This window comes from Petromyzon marinus, chromosome 49, assembly GCF_048934315.1.
Source record: "Petromyzon marinus isolate PM22_M1 ecotype Great Lakes invasive population chromosome 49, UKy_Petmar_22M1.pri1.0, whole genome shotgun sequence".
NCBI lineage: Eukaryota > Metazoa > Chordata > Hyperoartia > Petromyzontiformes > Petromyzontidae > Petromyzon > Petromyzon marinus.
The window spans coordinates 1135955-1150329 of NC_133715.1; the positions used below are offsets into that span (position 1 = coordinate 1135955).

At 51.9% G+C, this 14375-nt stretch overlaps 1 protein-coding gene across 2 annotated transcripts in view; it reads right to left on the reverse strand.

Annotated features, from left to right (window-relative positions):
- Positions 1-14375, reverse strand: part of LOC116953015 (transmembrane protein 181-like) — a 57741-nt gene that overhangs the window by 6815 nt on the left and 36551 nt on the right. For both annotated transcript variants that reach the window (XM_032972826.2, XM_032972825.2), the window contains exons 11-16: positions 13272-13329; positions 12182-12284; positions 11340-11424; positions 9181-9263; positions 7449-7538; positions 6779-6853 (exon numbers count right to left, since the gene is read on the reverse strand). In XM_032972826.2, the coding sequence (XP_032828717.1) occupies positions 6779-6853; positions 7449-7538; positions 9181-9263; positions 11340-11424; positions 12182-12284; positions 13272-13329 (494 nt within the window). The remainder of the gene's footprint in view (positions 1-6778; positions 6854-7448; positions 7539-9180; positions 9264-11339; positions 11425-12181; positions 12285-13271; positions 13330-14375) is intronic.

Genomic DNA, 14375 nt, shown 5'->3' on the forward strand with positions numbered 1-14375 from the left:
CAGGGAAGGGAGGCAACATCTCCTAGCCACTGCGAGCCTCTTGAAACGAGCGACGAACACGCCGCTGCTGGGCTGCGTCGCTGCTGCCGTCGCGAAAAAACCTCGAGCATAAAACAGGACCAAGGACGCGTGGGCACCAAGCACTGTGTGTGTGTGTGGGTACCAAGCTCTGTGTGTGTGTGTGGGCACCAAGCACTGTGTGTGTGTGTGGGCACCAGGCACTGTGTGTGTGTGTGCACCAAGCTCTGTGTGTGTGCACCAAGCACTGTGTGTGTGTGTGCACCAAGCACTGTGTGTGTGTGTGTGTGCACCAAGCTCTGTGTGTGTGTGTGTGTGCACCAAGCTCTGTGTGTGTGTGTGTGCACCAAGCACTGTGTGTGTGTGGGCACCAAGCACTGTGTGTGTGTGTGTGGGCACCAAGCTCTGTGTGTGTGTGTGTGGGCACCAAGCTGTGTGTGTGTGTGTGGGTACCAAGCGCTGTGTGTGTGTGGGCACCAAGCACTGTGTGTGTGTGTGCACCAAGCACTGTGTGTGTGTGTGGGCACCAAGCGCTGTGTGTGTGTGTGCACCAAGCACTGTGTGTGTGTGTGTGGGCACCAAGCTCTGTGTGTGTGTGTGTGGGCACCAAGCACTGTGTGTGTGTGTGTGTGGGCCCAAGCACTCTGTGTGTGTGTGTGTGCACCAAGCACTGTGTGTGTGTGTGTGGGCACCAAGCGCTGTGTGTGTGTGTGCACCAAGCACTGTGTGTGTGTGTGTGCACCAAGCACTGTGTGTGTGGGCACCAAGCACTCTGTGTGTGTGCACCAAGCTCTGTGTGTGTGTGTGTGCACCAAGCACTGTGTGTGTGTGTGTGTGCACCAAGCACTGTGTGTGTGTGTGCACCAAGCACTGTGTGTGTGTGTGGGCACCAAGCACTGTGTGTGTGTGTGTGCACCAAGCACTGTGTGTGTGTGTGTGGGCACCAAGCGCTGTGTGTGTGTGCACCAAGCACTGTGTGTGTGTGTGCACCAAGCACTGTGTGTGTGGGCACCAAGCACTCTGTGTGTGTGTGTGGGCACCAAGCACTGTGTGTGTGTGTGCACCAAGCTCTGTGTGTGTGTGTGTGCACCAAGCACTGTGTGTGTGTGTGTGGGCACCAAGCTCTGTGTGTGTGTGTGGGCACCAGGCACTGTGTGTGTGTGTGTGGGCACCAAGCTCTGTGTGTGTGTGTGGGCACCAGGCACTGTGTGTGTGTGCACCAAGCTCTGTGTGTGTGTGTGTGGGCACCAAGCTCTGTGTGTGTGTGTGGGCACCAGGCACTGTGTGTGTGTGTGTGCACCAAGCGCTGTGTGTGTGTGTGTGTGGGCACCAAGCTCTGTGTGTGTGTGTGGGCACCAGGCACTGTGTGTGTGTGTGTGTGCACCAAGCTCTGTGTGTGTGTGTGTGCACCAAGCTCTGTGTGTGTGTGTGCACCAAGCACTGTGTGTGTGTGGGCACCAAGCACTGTGTGTGTGTGTGTGTGGGCACCAAGCTCTGTGTGTGTGTGTGTGGGCACCAAGCTGTGTGTGTGTGTGTGTGGGTACCAAGCGCTGTGTGTGTGTGTGGGCACCAAGCACTCTGTGTGTGTGTGTGGGCACCAAGCACTGTGTGTGTGTGGGCACCAAGCACTGTGTGTGTGTGTGTGCACCAAGCACTGTGTGTGTGTGTGTGGGCACCAAGCGCTGTGTGTGTGTGTGCACCAAGCACTGTGTGTGTGTGTGTGGGCACCAAGCTCTGTGTGTGTGTGTGTGGGCACCAAGCACTGTGTGTGTGTGTGTGGGCCCAAGCACTCTGTGTGTGTGTGTGTGTGCACCAAGCACTGTGTGTGTGTGTGTGGGCACCAAGCGCTGTGTGTGTGTGTGCACCAAGCACTGTGTGTGTGGGCACCAAGCACTCTGTGTGTGTGCACCAAGCTCTGTGTGTGTGTGTGTGCACCAAGCACTGTGTGTGTGTGTGTGCACCAAGCACTGTGTGTGTGTGTGCACCAAGCACTGTGTGTGTGTGTGCACCAAGCACTGTGTGTGTGTGTGGGCACCAAGCACTGTGTGTGTGTGTGTGCACCAAGCACTGTGTGTGTGTGTGTGGGCACCAAGCGCTGTGTGTGTGTGTGCACCAAGCACTGTGTGTGTGTGTGCACCAAGCACTGTGTGTGTGGGCACCAAGCACTCTGTGTGTGTGTGTGGGCACCAAGCACTGTGTGTGTGTGTGCACCAAGCTCTGTGTGTGTGTGTGTGCACCAAGCACTGTGTGTGTGTGTGTGGGCACCAAGCTCTGTGTGTGTGTGTGGGCACCAGGCACTGTGTGTGTGTGTGTGGGCACCAAGCTCTGTGTGTGTGTGTGGGCACCAGGCACTGTGTGTGTGTGCACCAAGCTCTGTGTGTGTGTGTGTGGGCACCAAGCTCTGTGTGTGTGTGTGGGCACCAGGCACTGTGTGTGTGTGTGTGCACCAAGCGCTGTGTGTGTGTGTGGGCACCAAGCTCTGTGTGTGTGTGTGGGCACCAGGCACTGTGTGTGTGTGTGTGGGCACCAAGCTCTGTGTGTGTGTGTGGGCACCAGGCACTGTGTGTGTGTGCACCAAGCTCTGTGTGTGTGTGTGTGTGCACCAAGCTCTGTGTGTGTGCACCAAGCACTGTGTGTGTGTGTGCACCAAGCACTGTGTGTGTGTGTGTGTGCACCAAGCTCTGTGTGTGTGTGTGTGTGCACCAAGCTCTGTGTGTGTGTGTGTGCACCAAGCACTGTGTGTGTGTGGGCACCAAGCACTGTGTGTGTGTGTGTGGGCACCAAGCTCTGTGTGTGTGTGTGTGGGCACCAAGCTGTGTGTGTGTGTGTGGGTACCAAGCGCTGTGTGTGTGTGGGCACCAAGCACTGTGTGTGTGTGTGCACCAAGCACTGTGTGTGTGTGTGGGCACCAAGCGCTGTGTGTGTGTGTGCACCAAGCACTGTGTGTGTGTGTGTGGGCACCAAGCTCTGTGTGTGTGTGTGTGGGCACCAAGCACTGTGTGTGTGTGTGTGTGGGCCCAAGCACTCTGTGTGTGTGTGTGTGCACCAAGCACTGTGTGTGTGTGTGTGGGCACCAAGCGCTGTGTGTGTGTGTGCACCAAGCACTGTGTGTGTGTGTGTGCACCAAGCACTGTGTGTGTGGGCACCAAGCACTCTGTGTGTGTGCACCAAGCTCTGTGTGTGTGTGTGTGCACCAAGCACTGTGTGTGTGTGTGTGTGCACCAAGCACTGTGTGTGTGTGTGCACCAAGCACTGTGTGTGTGTGTGGGCACCAAGCACTGTGTGTGTGTGTGTGCACCAAGCACTGTGTGTGTGTGTGTGGGCACCAAGCGCTGTGTGTGTGTGCACCAAGCACTGTGTGTGTGTGTGCACCAAGCACTGTGTGTGTGGGCACCAAGCACTCTGTGTGTGTGTGTGGGCACCAAGCACTGTGTGTGTGTGTGCACCAAGCTCTGTGTGTGTGTGTGTGCACCAAGCACTGTGTGTGTGTGTGTGGGCACCAAGCTCTGTGTGTGTGTGTGGGCACCAGGCACTGTGTGTGTGTGTGTGGGCACCAAGCTCTGTGTGTGTGTGTGGGCACCAGGCACTGTGTGTGTGTGCACCAAGCTCTGTGTGTGTGTGTGTGGGCACCAAGCTCTGTGTGTGTGTGTGGGCACCAGGCACTGTGTGTGTGTGTGTGCACCAAGCGCTGTGTGTGTGTGTGTGTGGGCACCAAGCTCTGTGTGTGTGTGTGGGCACCAGGCACTGTGTGTGTGTGTGTGTGCACCAAGCTCTGTGTGTGTGTGTGTGCACCAAGCTCTGTGTGTGTGTGTGCACCAAGCACTGTGTGTGTGTGGGCACCAAGCACTGTGTGTGTGTGTGTGTGGGCACCAAGCTCTGTGTGTGTGTGTGTGGGCACCAAGCTGTGTGTGTGTGTGTGTGGGTACCAAGCGCTGTGTGTGTGTGTGGGCACCAAGCACTCTGTGTGTGTGTGTGGGCACCAAGCACTGTGTGTGTGTGTGTGTGGGCACCAAGCACTGTGTGTGTGTGGGCACCAAGCACTGTGTGTGTGTGTGTGCACCAAGCACTGTGTGTGTGTGTGTGGGCACCAAGCGCTGTGTGTGTGTGTGCACCAAGCACTGTGTGTGTGTGTGTGGGCACCAAGCTCTGTGTGTGTGTGTGTGGGCACCAAGCACTGTGTGTGTGTGTGTGGGCCCAAGCACTCTGTGTGTGTGTGTGTGTGCACCAAGCACTGTGTGTGTGTGTGTGGGCACCAAGCGCTGTGTGTGTGTGTGCACCAAGCACTGTGTGTGTGGGCACCAAGCACTCTGTGTGTGTGCACCAAGCTCTGTGTGTGTGTGTGTGCACCAAGCACTGTGTGTGTGTGTGTGCACCAAGCACTGTGTGTGTGTGTGCACCAAGCACTGTGTGTGTGTGTGCACCAAGCACTGTGTGTGTGTGTGGGCACCAAGCACTGTGTGTGTGTGTGTGCACCAAGCACTGTGTGTGTGTGTGTGGGCACCAAGCGCTGTGTGTGTGTGTGCACCAAGCACTGTGTGTGTGTGTGCACCAAGCACTGTGTGTGTGGGCACCAAGCACTCTGTGTGTGTGTGTGGGCACCAAGCACTGTGTGTGTGTGTGTGCACCAAGCTCTGTGTGTGTGTGTGTGCACCAAGCACTGTGTGTGTGTGTGTGGGCACCAAGCTCTGTGTGTGTGTGTGGGCACCAGGCACTGTGTGTGTGTGTGTGGGCACCAAGCTCTGTGTGTGTGTGTGGGCACCAGGCACTGTGTGTGTGTGCACCAAGCTCTGTGTGTGTGTGTGTGGGCACCAAGCTCTGTGTGTGTGTGTGGGCACCAGGCACTGTGTGTGTGTGTGTGCACCAAGCGCTGTGTGTGTGTGTGGGCACCAAGCTCTGTGTGTGTGTGTGGGCACCAGGCACTGTGTGTGTGTGTGTGGGCACCAAGCTCTGTGTGTGTGTGTGGGCACCAGGCACTGTGTGTGTGTGCACCAAGCTCTGTGTGTGTGTGTGTGGGCACCAAGCTCTGTGTGTGTGTGTGGGCACCAGGCACTGTGTGTGTGTGTGTGCACCAAGCGCTGTGTGTGTGTGTGGGCACCAAGCTCTGTGTGTGTGTGTGGGCACCAGGCACTGTGTGTGTGTGTGCACCAAGCTCTGTGTGTGTGTGTGTGCACCAAGCTCTGTGTGTGTGTGTGCACCAAGCACTGTGTGTGTGTGGGCACCAAGCACTGTGTGTGTGTGTGTGGGCACCAAGCTCTGTGTGTGTGTGTGTGTGGGCACCAAGCTGTGTGTGTGTGTGTGGGTACCAAGCGCTGTGTGTGTGTGTGGGCACCAAGCACTCTGTGTGTGTGTGTGGGCACCAAGCACTGTGTGTGTGTGTGTGTGGGCACCAAGCACTGTGTGTGTGTGGGCACCAAGCACTGTGTGTGTGTGTGTGTGCACCAAGCACTGTGTGTGTGTGTGTGGGCACCAAGCGCTGTGTGTGTGTGTGCACCAAGCACTGTGTGTGTGTGTGTGGGCACCAAGCTCTGTGTGTGTGTGTGTGGGCACCAAGCACTGTGTGTGTGTGTGTGGGCCCAAGCACTCTGTGTGTGTGTGTGTGCACCAAGCACTGTGTGTGTGTGTGTGGGCACCAAGCGCTGTGTGTGTGTGTGCACCAAGCACTGTGTGTGTGTGTGCACCAAGCACTGTGTGTGTGGGCACCAAGCACTCTGTGTGTGTGCACCAAGCTCTGTGTGTGTGTGTGTGCACCAAGCACTGTGTGTGTGTGTGTGTGCACCAAGCACTGTGTGTGTGTGTGTGCACCAAGCACTGTGTGTGTGTGTGCACCAAGCACTGTGTGTGTGTGTGTGGGCACCAAGCGCTGTGTGTGTGTGTGCACCAAGCACTGTGTGTGTGTGTGCACCAAGCACTGTGTGTGTGGGCACCAAGCACTCTGTGTGTGTGCACCAAGCTCTGTGTGTGTGTGTGTGCACCAAGCACTGTGTGTGTGTGTGTGTGCACCAAGCACTGTGTGTGTGTGTGTGCACCAAGCACTGTGTGTGTGTGTGCACCAAGCACTGTGTGTGTGTGTGGGCACCAAGCACTGTGTGTGTGTGTGTGCACCAAGCACTGTGTGTGTGTGTGTGGGCACCAAGCGCTGTGTGTGTGTGTGCACCAAGCACTGTGTGTGTGTGTGCACCAAGCACTGTGTGTGTGGGCACCAAGCACTCTGTGTGTGTGTGTGGGCACCAAGCACTGTGTGTGTGTGTGCACCAAGCTCTGTGTGTGTGTGTGTGCACCAAGCACTGTGTGTGTGTGTGTGGGCACCAAGCTCTGTGTGTGTGTGTGGGCACCAGGCACTGTGTGTGTGTGTGTGGGCACCAAGCTCTGTGTGTGTGTGGGCACCAGGCACTGTGTGTGTGTGCACCAAGCTCTGTGTGTGTGTGTGTGGGCACCAAGCTCTGTGTGTGTGTGTGGGCACCAGGCACTGTGTGTGTGTGTGCACCAAGCGCTGTGTGTGTGTGTGTGTGGGCACCAAGCTCTGTGTGTGTGTGTGGGCACCAGGCACTGTGTGTGTGTGTGTGCACCAAGCACTGTGTGTGTGTGGGCACCAAGCACTGTGTGTGTGTGTGTGTGGGCACCAAGCGCTGTGTGTGTGTGTGTGTGGGCACCAAGCACTCTGTGTGTGTGTGTGTGGGCACCAAGCACTGTGTGTGTGTGTGTGTGGGCACCAAGCACTGTGTGTGTGTGTGGGCACCAAGCACTGTGTGTGTGTGGGCACCTGGTTTGATGGATGAGCTGCGCAGGGAGTACGACCGCCTCAGCATGGGCTGAGCGTTCTCGTCTTGGCCGTACTCTGGGAATAACCAGCGGAGATTTCACAGTGCGCCCGCAGTCACTCCCTACGTTGGGAGGAGGCGGCAGGCTGGTGCAGTGGAAACGCTTGCACCTCGCGGCAAGGAGGGCCTGGGGGGTTCAGCTCATGACTCGGGTACGTTTCCATGAGGGGCTTGTTTGTTCTCCCTCCTGTTCTGCACGGCCAAGCTCAAGAAGCCCTTTAAGTACATCGGTGGATGTCACTCACTGGGTTGTGCCAGGCCTGTCTATTCACATTCTACAAAGGCTACAGGTTTGAAATGCTGAGTTATATTTAACAACAACAAAAACACACAATGTAACTGGTATTGGCCAAACATCCCGATGCTGAAAAGAATCACGCTACAAAATGACTCAATTGGGCTCCCACACACAGCAGCGACGCCGCCACCTACTGCGATAACGTGTGGCAGGACCCTCTTGAAAAGGAGTCAACAGGCTCAGCCCCCCCCTACCCGCCTTTCATTGGGGTTGCCCTGAGCACAGTGGTGGAAATTCTCAGATTTCACCACCGGCTCGGCCGTCGCTCGCTCGTGTGAGCGGGAAGATGGGGCGACTCGGTCGAGCGTCCTTACCGCTAGCGGCGAACTTGGATGGCGAGTAGACGAAGGCCAGCGTGTACATGTAGAAGTTGAGCACGGCAAAGAAGGTGAGGAACTCTGCGGGTGGTTGGCGGTTAAGGCCAGGCACCTGTTATGCCACGGTGGCTAAGAGTGGTTAACTACCTCGCCTGGTAGACAGGAGGCCTGCTGTTTATTTGGAGTTTGCGTGTCTCCCTTCCCGTAGTCGTGTGAATTTTTCTCCAGGTCCTCCGATTTTTCCTCCACATTTAGAAACGAGTGTTGTAGAATATTTGGCTGCTATACATTTCCACATTATTAGTTACTTCGTTGAGCTCTAATTTGTGGCCAGGTCGCTTGTGAAAAAAAGCTATATAGCTCAGTGGGCCTTACACTTTTTTCAGGAAGGTCCTGCATTGGGAAGCTTGGCCAACACCAATGCGACTCTACGTTTTTAACGATTGGGATGAAACTCGAGAGCCCGGAGGAAACCCATGGTGAGCAGGGGCAGAAACGTATAGAAAGGTGCCCCAAGTCAAGAATACAACTCAGGCTCATATATAAAAATAACAAAATAAATAAGCAGACAATTCTATTTCTTCCCATCTCTGTCCCTCCACATAAAAAAAAAGTATTTTTGGTACACAACTCACTGGTCACCTAGCCTTTTCATGGTGATTTTCTTTTCAACGGCATTGGTTCGAAACAAGCAAACTCTGGACGGGTTTGTACATTCAGTGTCTCATCAGCAGTTTCCGACTTGCTTTAACCAACACTGGTAAACTGCCAGATGTTTATAGGCTAGGACCCTATCTTTGGTTTTGCCATATTCCAGCTCTTGAGGGTTAACATTGTTTGGTTTACAGCATAAAAGCTATATTCTTAGTTCTTTCGGTAAAGTCACGTTGAAGGGAAACAATAAAATATTTATAAAACAATAAAAATTCTCACGACGTTTCGACCATAACACAAACGTTTGTTTTATATATATATTATTATTTTATTGTTTCCCTTCAACGTGACTTTACCGAAAGAACTAAGAATATGAATTACTGCAGTCACGAAAGCTTTAAATCAAAGCATAAAAGCTCTTTGCGGGCCATGTGGGAAGGTGCATGACGTCATGTGGCTAAGAAGCTACTGAAGTGACTTCAAGCAGTAGTTTTGTAACACCACATTATCAGGGCTGTTATTTGGCACAATGAGATTGCACACAGCTTGTTATCAAGTTATAAATGTATTAAGACTGTAGAGGAGTTGGTGACTTGGCCCATGGCATGGCATGAGGTCAAATAGGCTGTGCCGGTTATCACTGTGGGTGCATATAACCATACAATACGTGGGCCGTCCACTTCAGAGCGAACGTCAAAAGATCGAGGCAACGTCATTCGAAAAGTGTAGGCTCTTGTGTGTCGGCGTCGTGGTCCGCATTTGCTAACATTTGAAATTACCCACAAATAACTCAAATCGGGGTCACACAGCAACGTTGCCCCGTATGAGTGAACCTACTGCAGACCGTGTCCGTGAAACACGGTGCCTTCGCGGCGGCCTCACGCGATAATAATAATAATAATGGGGCCAACATCGACGGTTATAAATTATGACGCATTATTATTCATGATGACGCCAAAAGCACAACTGGAGTAAAATGTTGAAAGCAAAACAAGGATGCTTCGTTTGCGCAGAACCGCACAGCGTGGCACCACGGAGTGGCAATCGGCTAATGCTCCGGTCGGCAAGAGGATATAGTTCTTGTAGTGCGTGGACAGCTCAGCGACAAAGTTGTCCTGGAGGCCATGAATCCCAAACCTCAGGAAGAGGATGGCAAAGCTGCGGTCACGGCAAAAACAGAATCGCAGTCGTTAGGTTGCGACCATTGTACGCAGCAAGGTGAGCGGACGACTCTCCCCAATGAGAATACATCGGTAGTGTAAAACGTGACTTCAGCAAACACAGCACAGTGAAGTTAACGCTGTTTGTCATCACACGATGATCCTGTAGCGAGCTGCGATGATGCTGTAGGTAATGAAGAAAGCAGCGATAACGCTGTGTAATGAAGCTAGCAGCGATAATGCTGTGTGTAATGATGCTAGCAGCGATAATGTTGCGTGTAATGAAGCTAGCAGCGATAATGCTGTGTGTAATGAAGCTAGCAGCGATAATGCTGTGTGTAATGATGCTAGCAGCAATAATGCTGTGTATAATGATGCTAACAACGATAATGTTGCGTGTAATGAAGCTAGCAGCGATAATGCTGTGTATAATGATGCTAACAGCGATAATGCTGTGTGTAATGATGCTAGCAGCGATAATGTTGCATGTAATGAAGCTAGCAGCGATAATGCTGTGTGTAATGATGCTAGCAGCGATAATGTTGCGTGTAATGAAGCTAGCAGCGATAATGCTGTGTGTAATGAAACTAGCAGCGATAATGCTGCGTGTAATGAAGCTAGCAGCGATAATGCTGTGTGTAATGATGCTAGCAGCGATAATGCTCTGTGTAATGAAGCTAGCAGCGATAATGCTGTGTGTAATGAAGCTAGAAGTGATAATGCTGTGTGTAATGATGCTAGCAGTGATAATGTTGCTTGTAATGAAGCTAGCAGCGATAATGCTGCGTGTAATGAAGCTAGCAGCGATAATGCTGTACGTAATGAAAGCAGTGATAATGTTGCATGTAATGAAGCTAGCAGCGATAATGCTGTGTGTAATGAAGCTAGCAGCGATAATGCTCTGTGTAATGAAGCTAGAAGTGATAATGCTGTGTGTAATGATGCTAGCAGCGATAATGTTGCTTGTAATAAAGCTAGCAGCGATAATGCTGTGTGTAATGAAGCTAGCAGCGATAATGCTGTACGTAATGAAAGCAGTGATAATGTTGCATGTAATGAAGCTAGCAGCGATAATGCTGTGTGTAATGAAGCTAGCAGCGATAATGCTCTGTGTAATGAAGCTAGAAGTGATAATGCTGTGTGTAATGATGCTAGCAGCGATAATGTTGCTTGTAATGAAGCTAGCAGCGATAATGCTGTGTGTAATGAAGCTAGCAGCGATAATTCTGTGTGTAATGAAGCTAGCAGCGATAATGCTCTGTGTAATGAAGCTAGAAGCGATAATGCTGTGTATAATGCTAGCAGCGATAATGTTGCTTGTAATGAAGCTAGCAGCGATAATGCTGTGTGTAATGAAGAGAGCAGCAATAATGCTGTGTGTAATGAAGCTAACAGCGATAATGCTGCGTGTAATGAAGCTAGAAGCGATAATGCTGTGTGTAATGAAAGCAGTGATAATGTTGCATGTAATGATGCTAGCAGCGATAATGCTGTGTAATGATGCTAGCAGCGATAATGCTGTGTGTAATGAAGCCAGAAGCGATAATGCTGTGTATAATGCTAGCAGCGATAATGCTGTGTGTAATGAAGCTAGAAGCGATAATGCTGTGTGTAATGAAAGCAGTGATAATGTTGCATGTAATGAAGCTAGCAGCGATAATTCTGTGTATAATGATGCTAGCAGGGATAATGCTGTGTGTAATGATGCTAGCAGTGATAATGCTGTGTGTAATGAAGCTAGCAGGGATAATGTGTGTAATGATGCTAGCAGCGATAATGCTGTACGTAATGAAGAGAGCAGCGATAATGCTGTGTGTAACGATAATTATACACTGCGATAATGCTGTCCGAATGCTGATGGTTCGAGTTAATCGCTGTCCGGTGGTTTTGAACTTGCAACCTTCCGAACCCGAAAACTGACCCGGCCAGTTCACGTTTTGTGCATGCACAGCCCCTGTGTCAATCCGCTGCTGGACAAGGGGGCCTCCCCTATGGCGTGCGAATCAAGGGGGGTCATTTCACCGTACTTCACCACACGGGTCAGCATGGGTTGCGTGATGGGCGATGGGCTCACCTGATGGCCAGGACGATGAAGGTGAAGACGGTGAGGAACTTGAGGCGTAGATTTGGGATGAGCACCTGTATCATGGAATCCTTGCCTGCACACAGCAGCAGCAGAATCTCTATTTAGCCTGGAGGAATCTGATGAGTTATGACGCTCTTTTTCACAGATGTCCAGCAGCTACGACCACAGAGGAATCGGTATCGTCACAGCGCACGCTCCACACGTTTCTTACCCTGCAGCGTGGAATCACTCGCCTGGCATACAGGAGGTCATGGATTCCATCCCAACCCTGACGCCTGCTGTATATTTGGAGTTTGAACGACTCTCTCTCTCCCCGTGGTCGTGGGGATTATTCTCCGGGTCCTCCGTTTTTCCCCTGCACGTTTAGATTATTTAGCTGCTATAAATCTCCACGTGATAAGCCACTTCGTTGAGCTATCATTTGTGGCCAGGTCGCTTCTGAAAAAGAGCTAATAGTTGATTGGGCCTTACGTGGTAAAATAAAAAAAGTTCTCAAATCCCACTTGGGGGTTGGCTCAGCCCATCATCCCTCCGGGGTTGCTAAAATTAGTGCCACTTTGTGAGAAGCCAATAGTGGAGGTTACGCACCGAGGCACGCCGGCCCAAAGACCTTTGTTTACAGCGACTCATAATCCAAGGCTTCCACATCGCAATTTTAGAGAGGTCATCGTGACATTTGAAGCCTCTTTGGGCCTGTTTTGATCTGACTCTAAGTGCTGTGAAATAAAATTAAGCACAGAGCAATTTCCAAGAGCACAGGGAATGCTCCGTCAACCGAGCAGGGGGCGGCTGCTCGGGTGGCCGGGTGCAAGGGGGTTGGCAGCGCTCACCGTGATAGTTGGTCTGCTTGAGCTGTCTGAAGGAGCGTCCCACGAGCATGAAGAGGTAGCACAGGTAGAGGCCGCCCAGGAGAAAGAAAACCACTTTGAGGGCCTGTCGACAGGTGACACGCACGAAGACAAAGCTCCCCCGCGTAGCCTTGACAGACTACTGGGGCAAGTGCTGTTAGCGAGTAGCAATTATGAAGGCCGGCACGGCACGCGAGGGGGTGGGTAGCCAGCACCACGCCCGGCCGCCTTTGTCTCCCCAGTGGCGATGTTTACACATCGCACCAGGTACTCATTTGAGGTTGAGTCGACCTAGTGGATGCCCAGGACCAATTCAGATAATCGTCACTCGTGTTGGCCGTGAGAGGGAACCGAACTCAGGTCGCCAGGTTCGTAGTGTACCATCCCAACCGTTGCACTACCGCTTCCCACGCACGCACACACACACAACCACAGCCGCCGTTCACCCGAGTGACGGTGACATCACCACTGGACCAGTGCTGGTCTGAAAGCACTGAGGCCACGTGAAGTGTTACTGGCAAGAGAGCACGGTGCCCCGGTGGCGAGATGTTAACTCCCACGCCTGGTATACAGGTCGTGCGTTTTATCCCAACCCTGGCTTTTCCCTCGACATTTAGAAACATGCGTTTAGATTATTTGGCTGCTATAAATGTCCAAATGATAATCCACTTCGTTGAGTTATCATTTGTGATAGCCATGTCGCTTCTAAAACAAGAGCTATATAGCTCAGTGTGCCTTACCTGGTAAAATAAAAAAACAGTTTAGTTTTAGTTTTTAAGACCCACAGGGGTTATGGGTTGACGACGATGGCTGGCAGATGCATCACCAGTGCTCACCACTCTGCAACGGCACAAAGGCTAAGCTCCCCCATAAAGCCATAACAGACCGCTGTTAGCGGGCACCTATCTATGAAGGCCAACACGGCACATGGCGGGGGGGGGGGGGTTTGGCATGGCCAGCACCACGCCCGGCCACCTTTGTTTCCCCCCCCAACGGTCGATGTCCACACGCACAGGGGCACGGCTGAGGCGCATACCGGTTCATCTGGCGAATGCCGAGTGCTCACACTCACCAGGAACACCCCGGCGTCCACCCTATAGTGGTACGACGGGTCGTAGTTCTCGTTGACGCTGCAGGAAATCAACACAAGTGGCGTCACGGGGCGGCACACACACACAAATGCGATGACGCCAGCACACAATGGCCTGCTTTATTGCAAATGACGTCACGGGATTTCTTACATCCACTGTGAAGCGGGTGGCGTGTATTTCACAGTTAATCCACCCGCTGTAATTTTATTACCGGGGTGGCCGGCCTTATTCTTAAACTTAAAACTAAACTTTTTTTTTTATTTTACCAGGTAAGGCCCACTGAGCTATGTAGCTCTTTATTAGAAGCGACCTGGTTATCACAAATGATAACTCAATGAAGCGGCTTATCACGTGAAAATGTATAGCAGTCAAATATTCTAAACTCCTGTTTTCTAAATGTGGAGGGAAAAACCAGAGAACCCGGAGACAAATCCACACAACCACGGGGAAGAGAGACACGCAAACTCCACATATACAGCAGCAGGCGTCAAAGTCGAGATCAAACCCACAACCTCGTGTAAAGCAGGCGAGGTAGTTAACATGTCCTAGCCACCGTGATGATGATAGAGAGACACACAAACTCCACATATACAGCAGCAGCAGGCGTCAAAGTCGAGATCAAACCCACAACCTCCTGTATACCACGCGAGGTAGTTAACATCTCCTAGCCACCGTGATGATGATGATAATGATGATAGAGAGACGCAAACTCCATATATACAGCAGCAGGCGTCAAAGTCGAGATCAAACCCACAACCTCCTGTATACCACGCGAGGTAGTTAACATCTGATATTAAAAAAAAACTATACTGGGAGTATTCCAAGCAAGCCTGACTCTACTGATGACACACTAATGTCAAAACCGATCCAGAGTTTGTGCCGAACCAACGGCTGATGAGATGTGTAAAAAATACTTTAATGGTAAGTCCTTGCTTAACACTTGTTTACACGAGTTTTGTCAATAGCGCAGCTTTCTATTTGGGAACCCTTTAGACACAACACAGAACACGCCCCGTTGTAATAATGCGGTTCCTGAGCTGTCGATGACTACTTTCTTGAGCTGGGCGGCTCAGTGGTACGGGAAT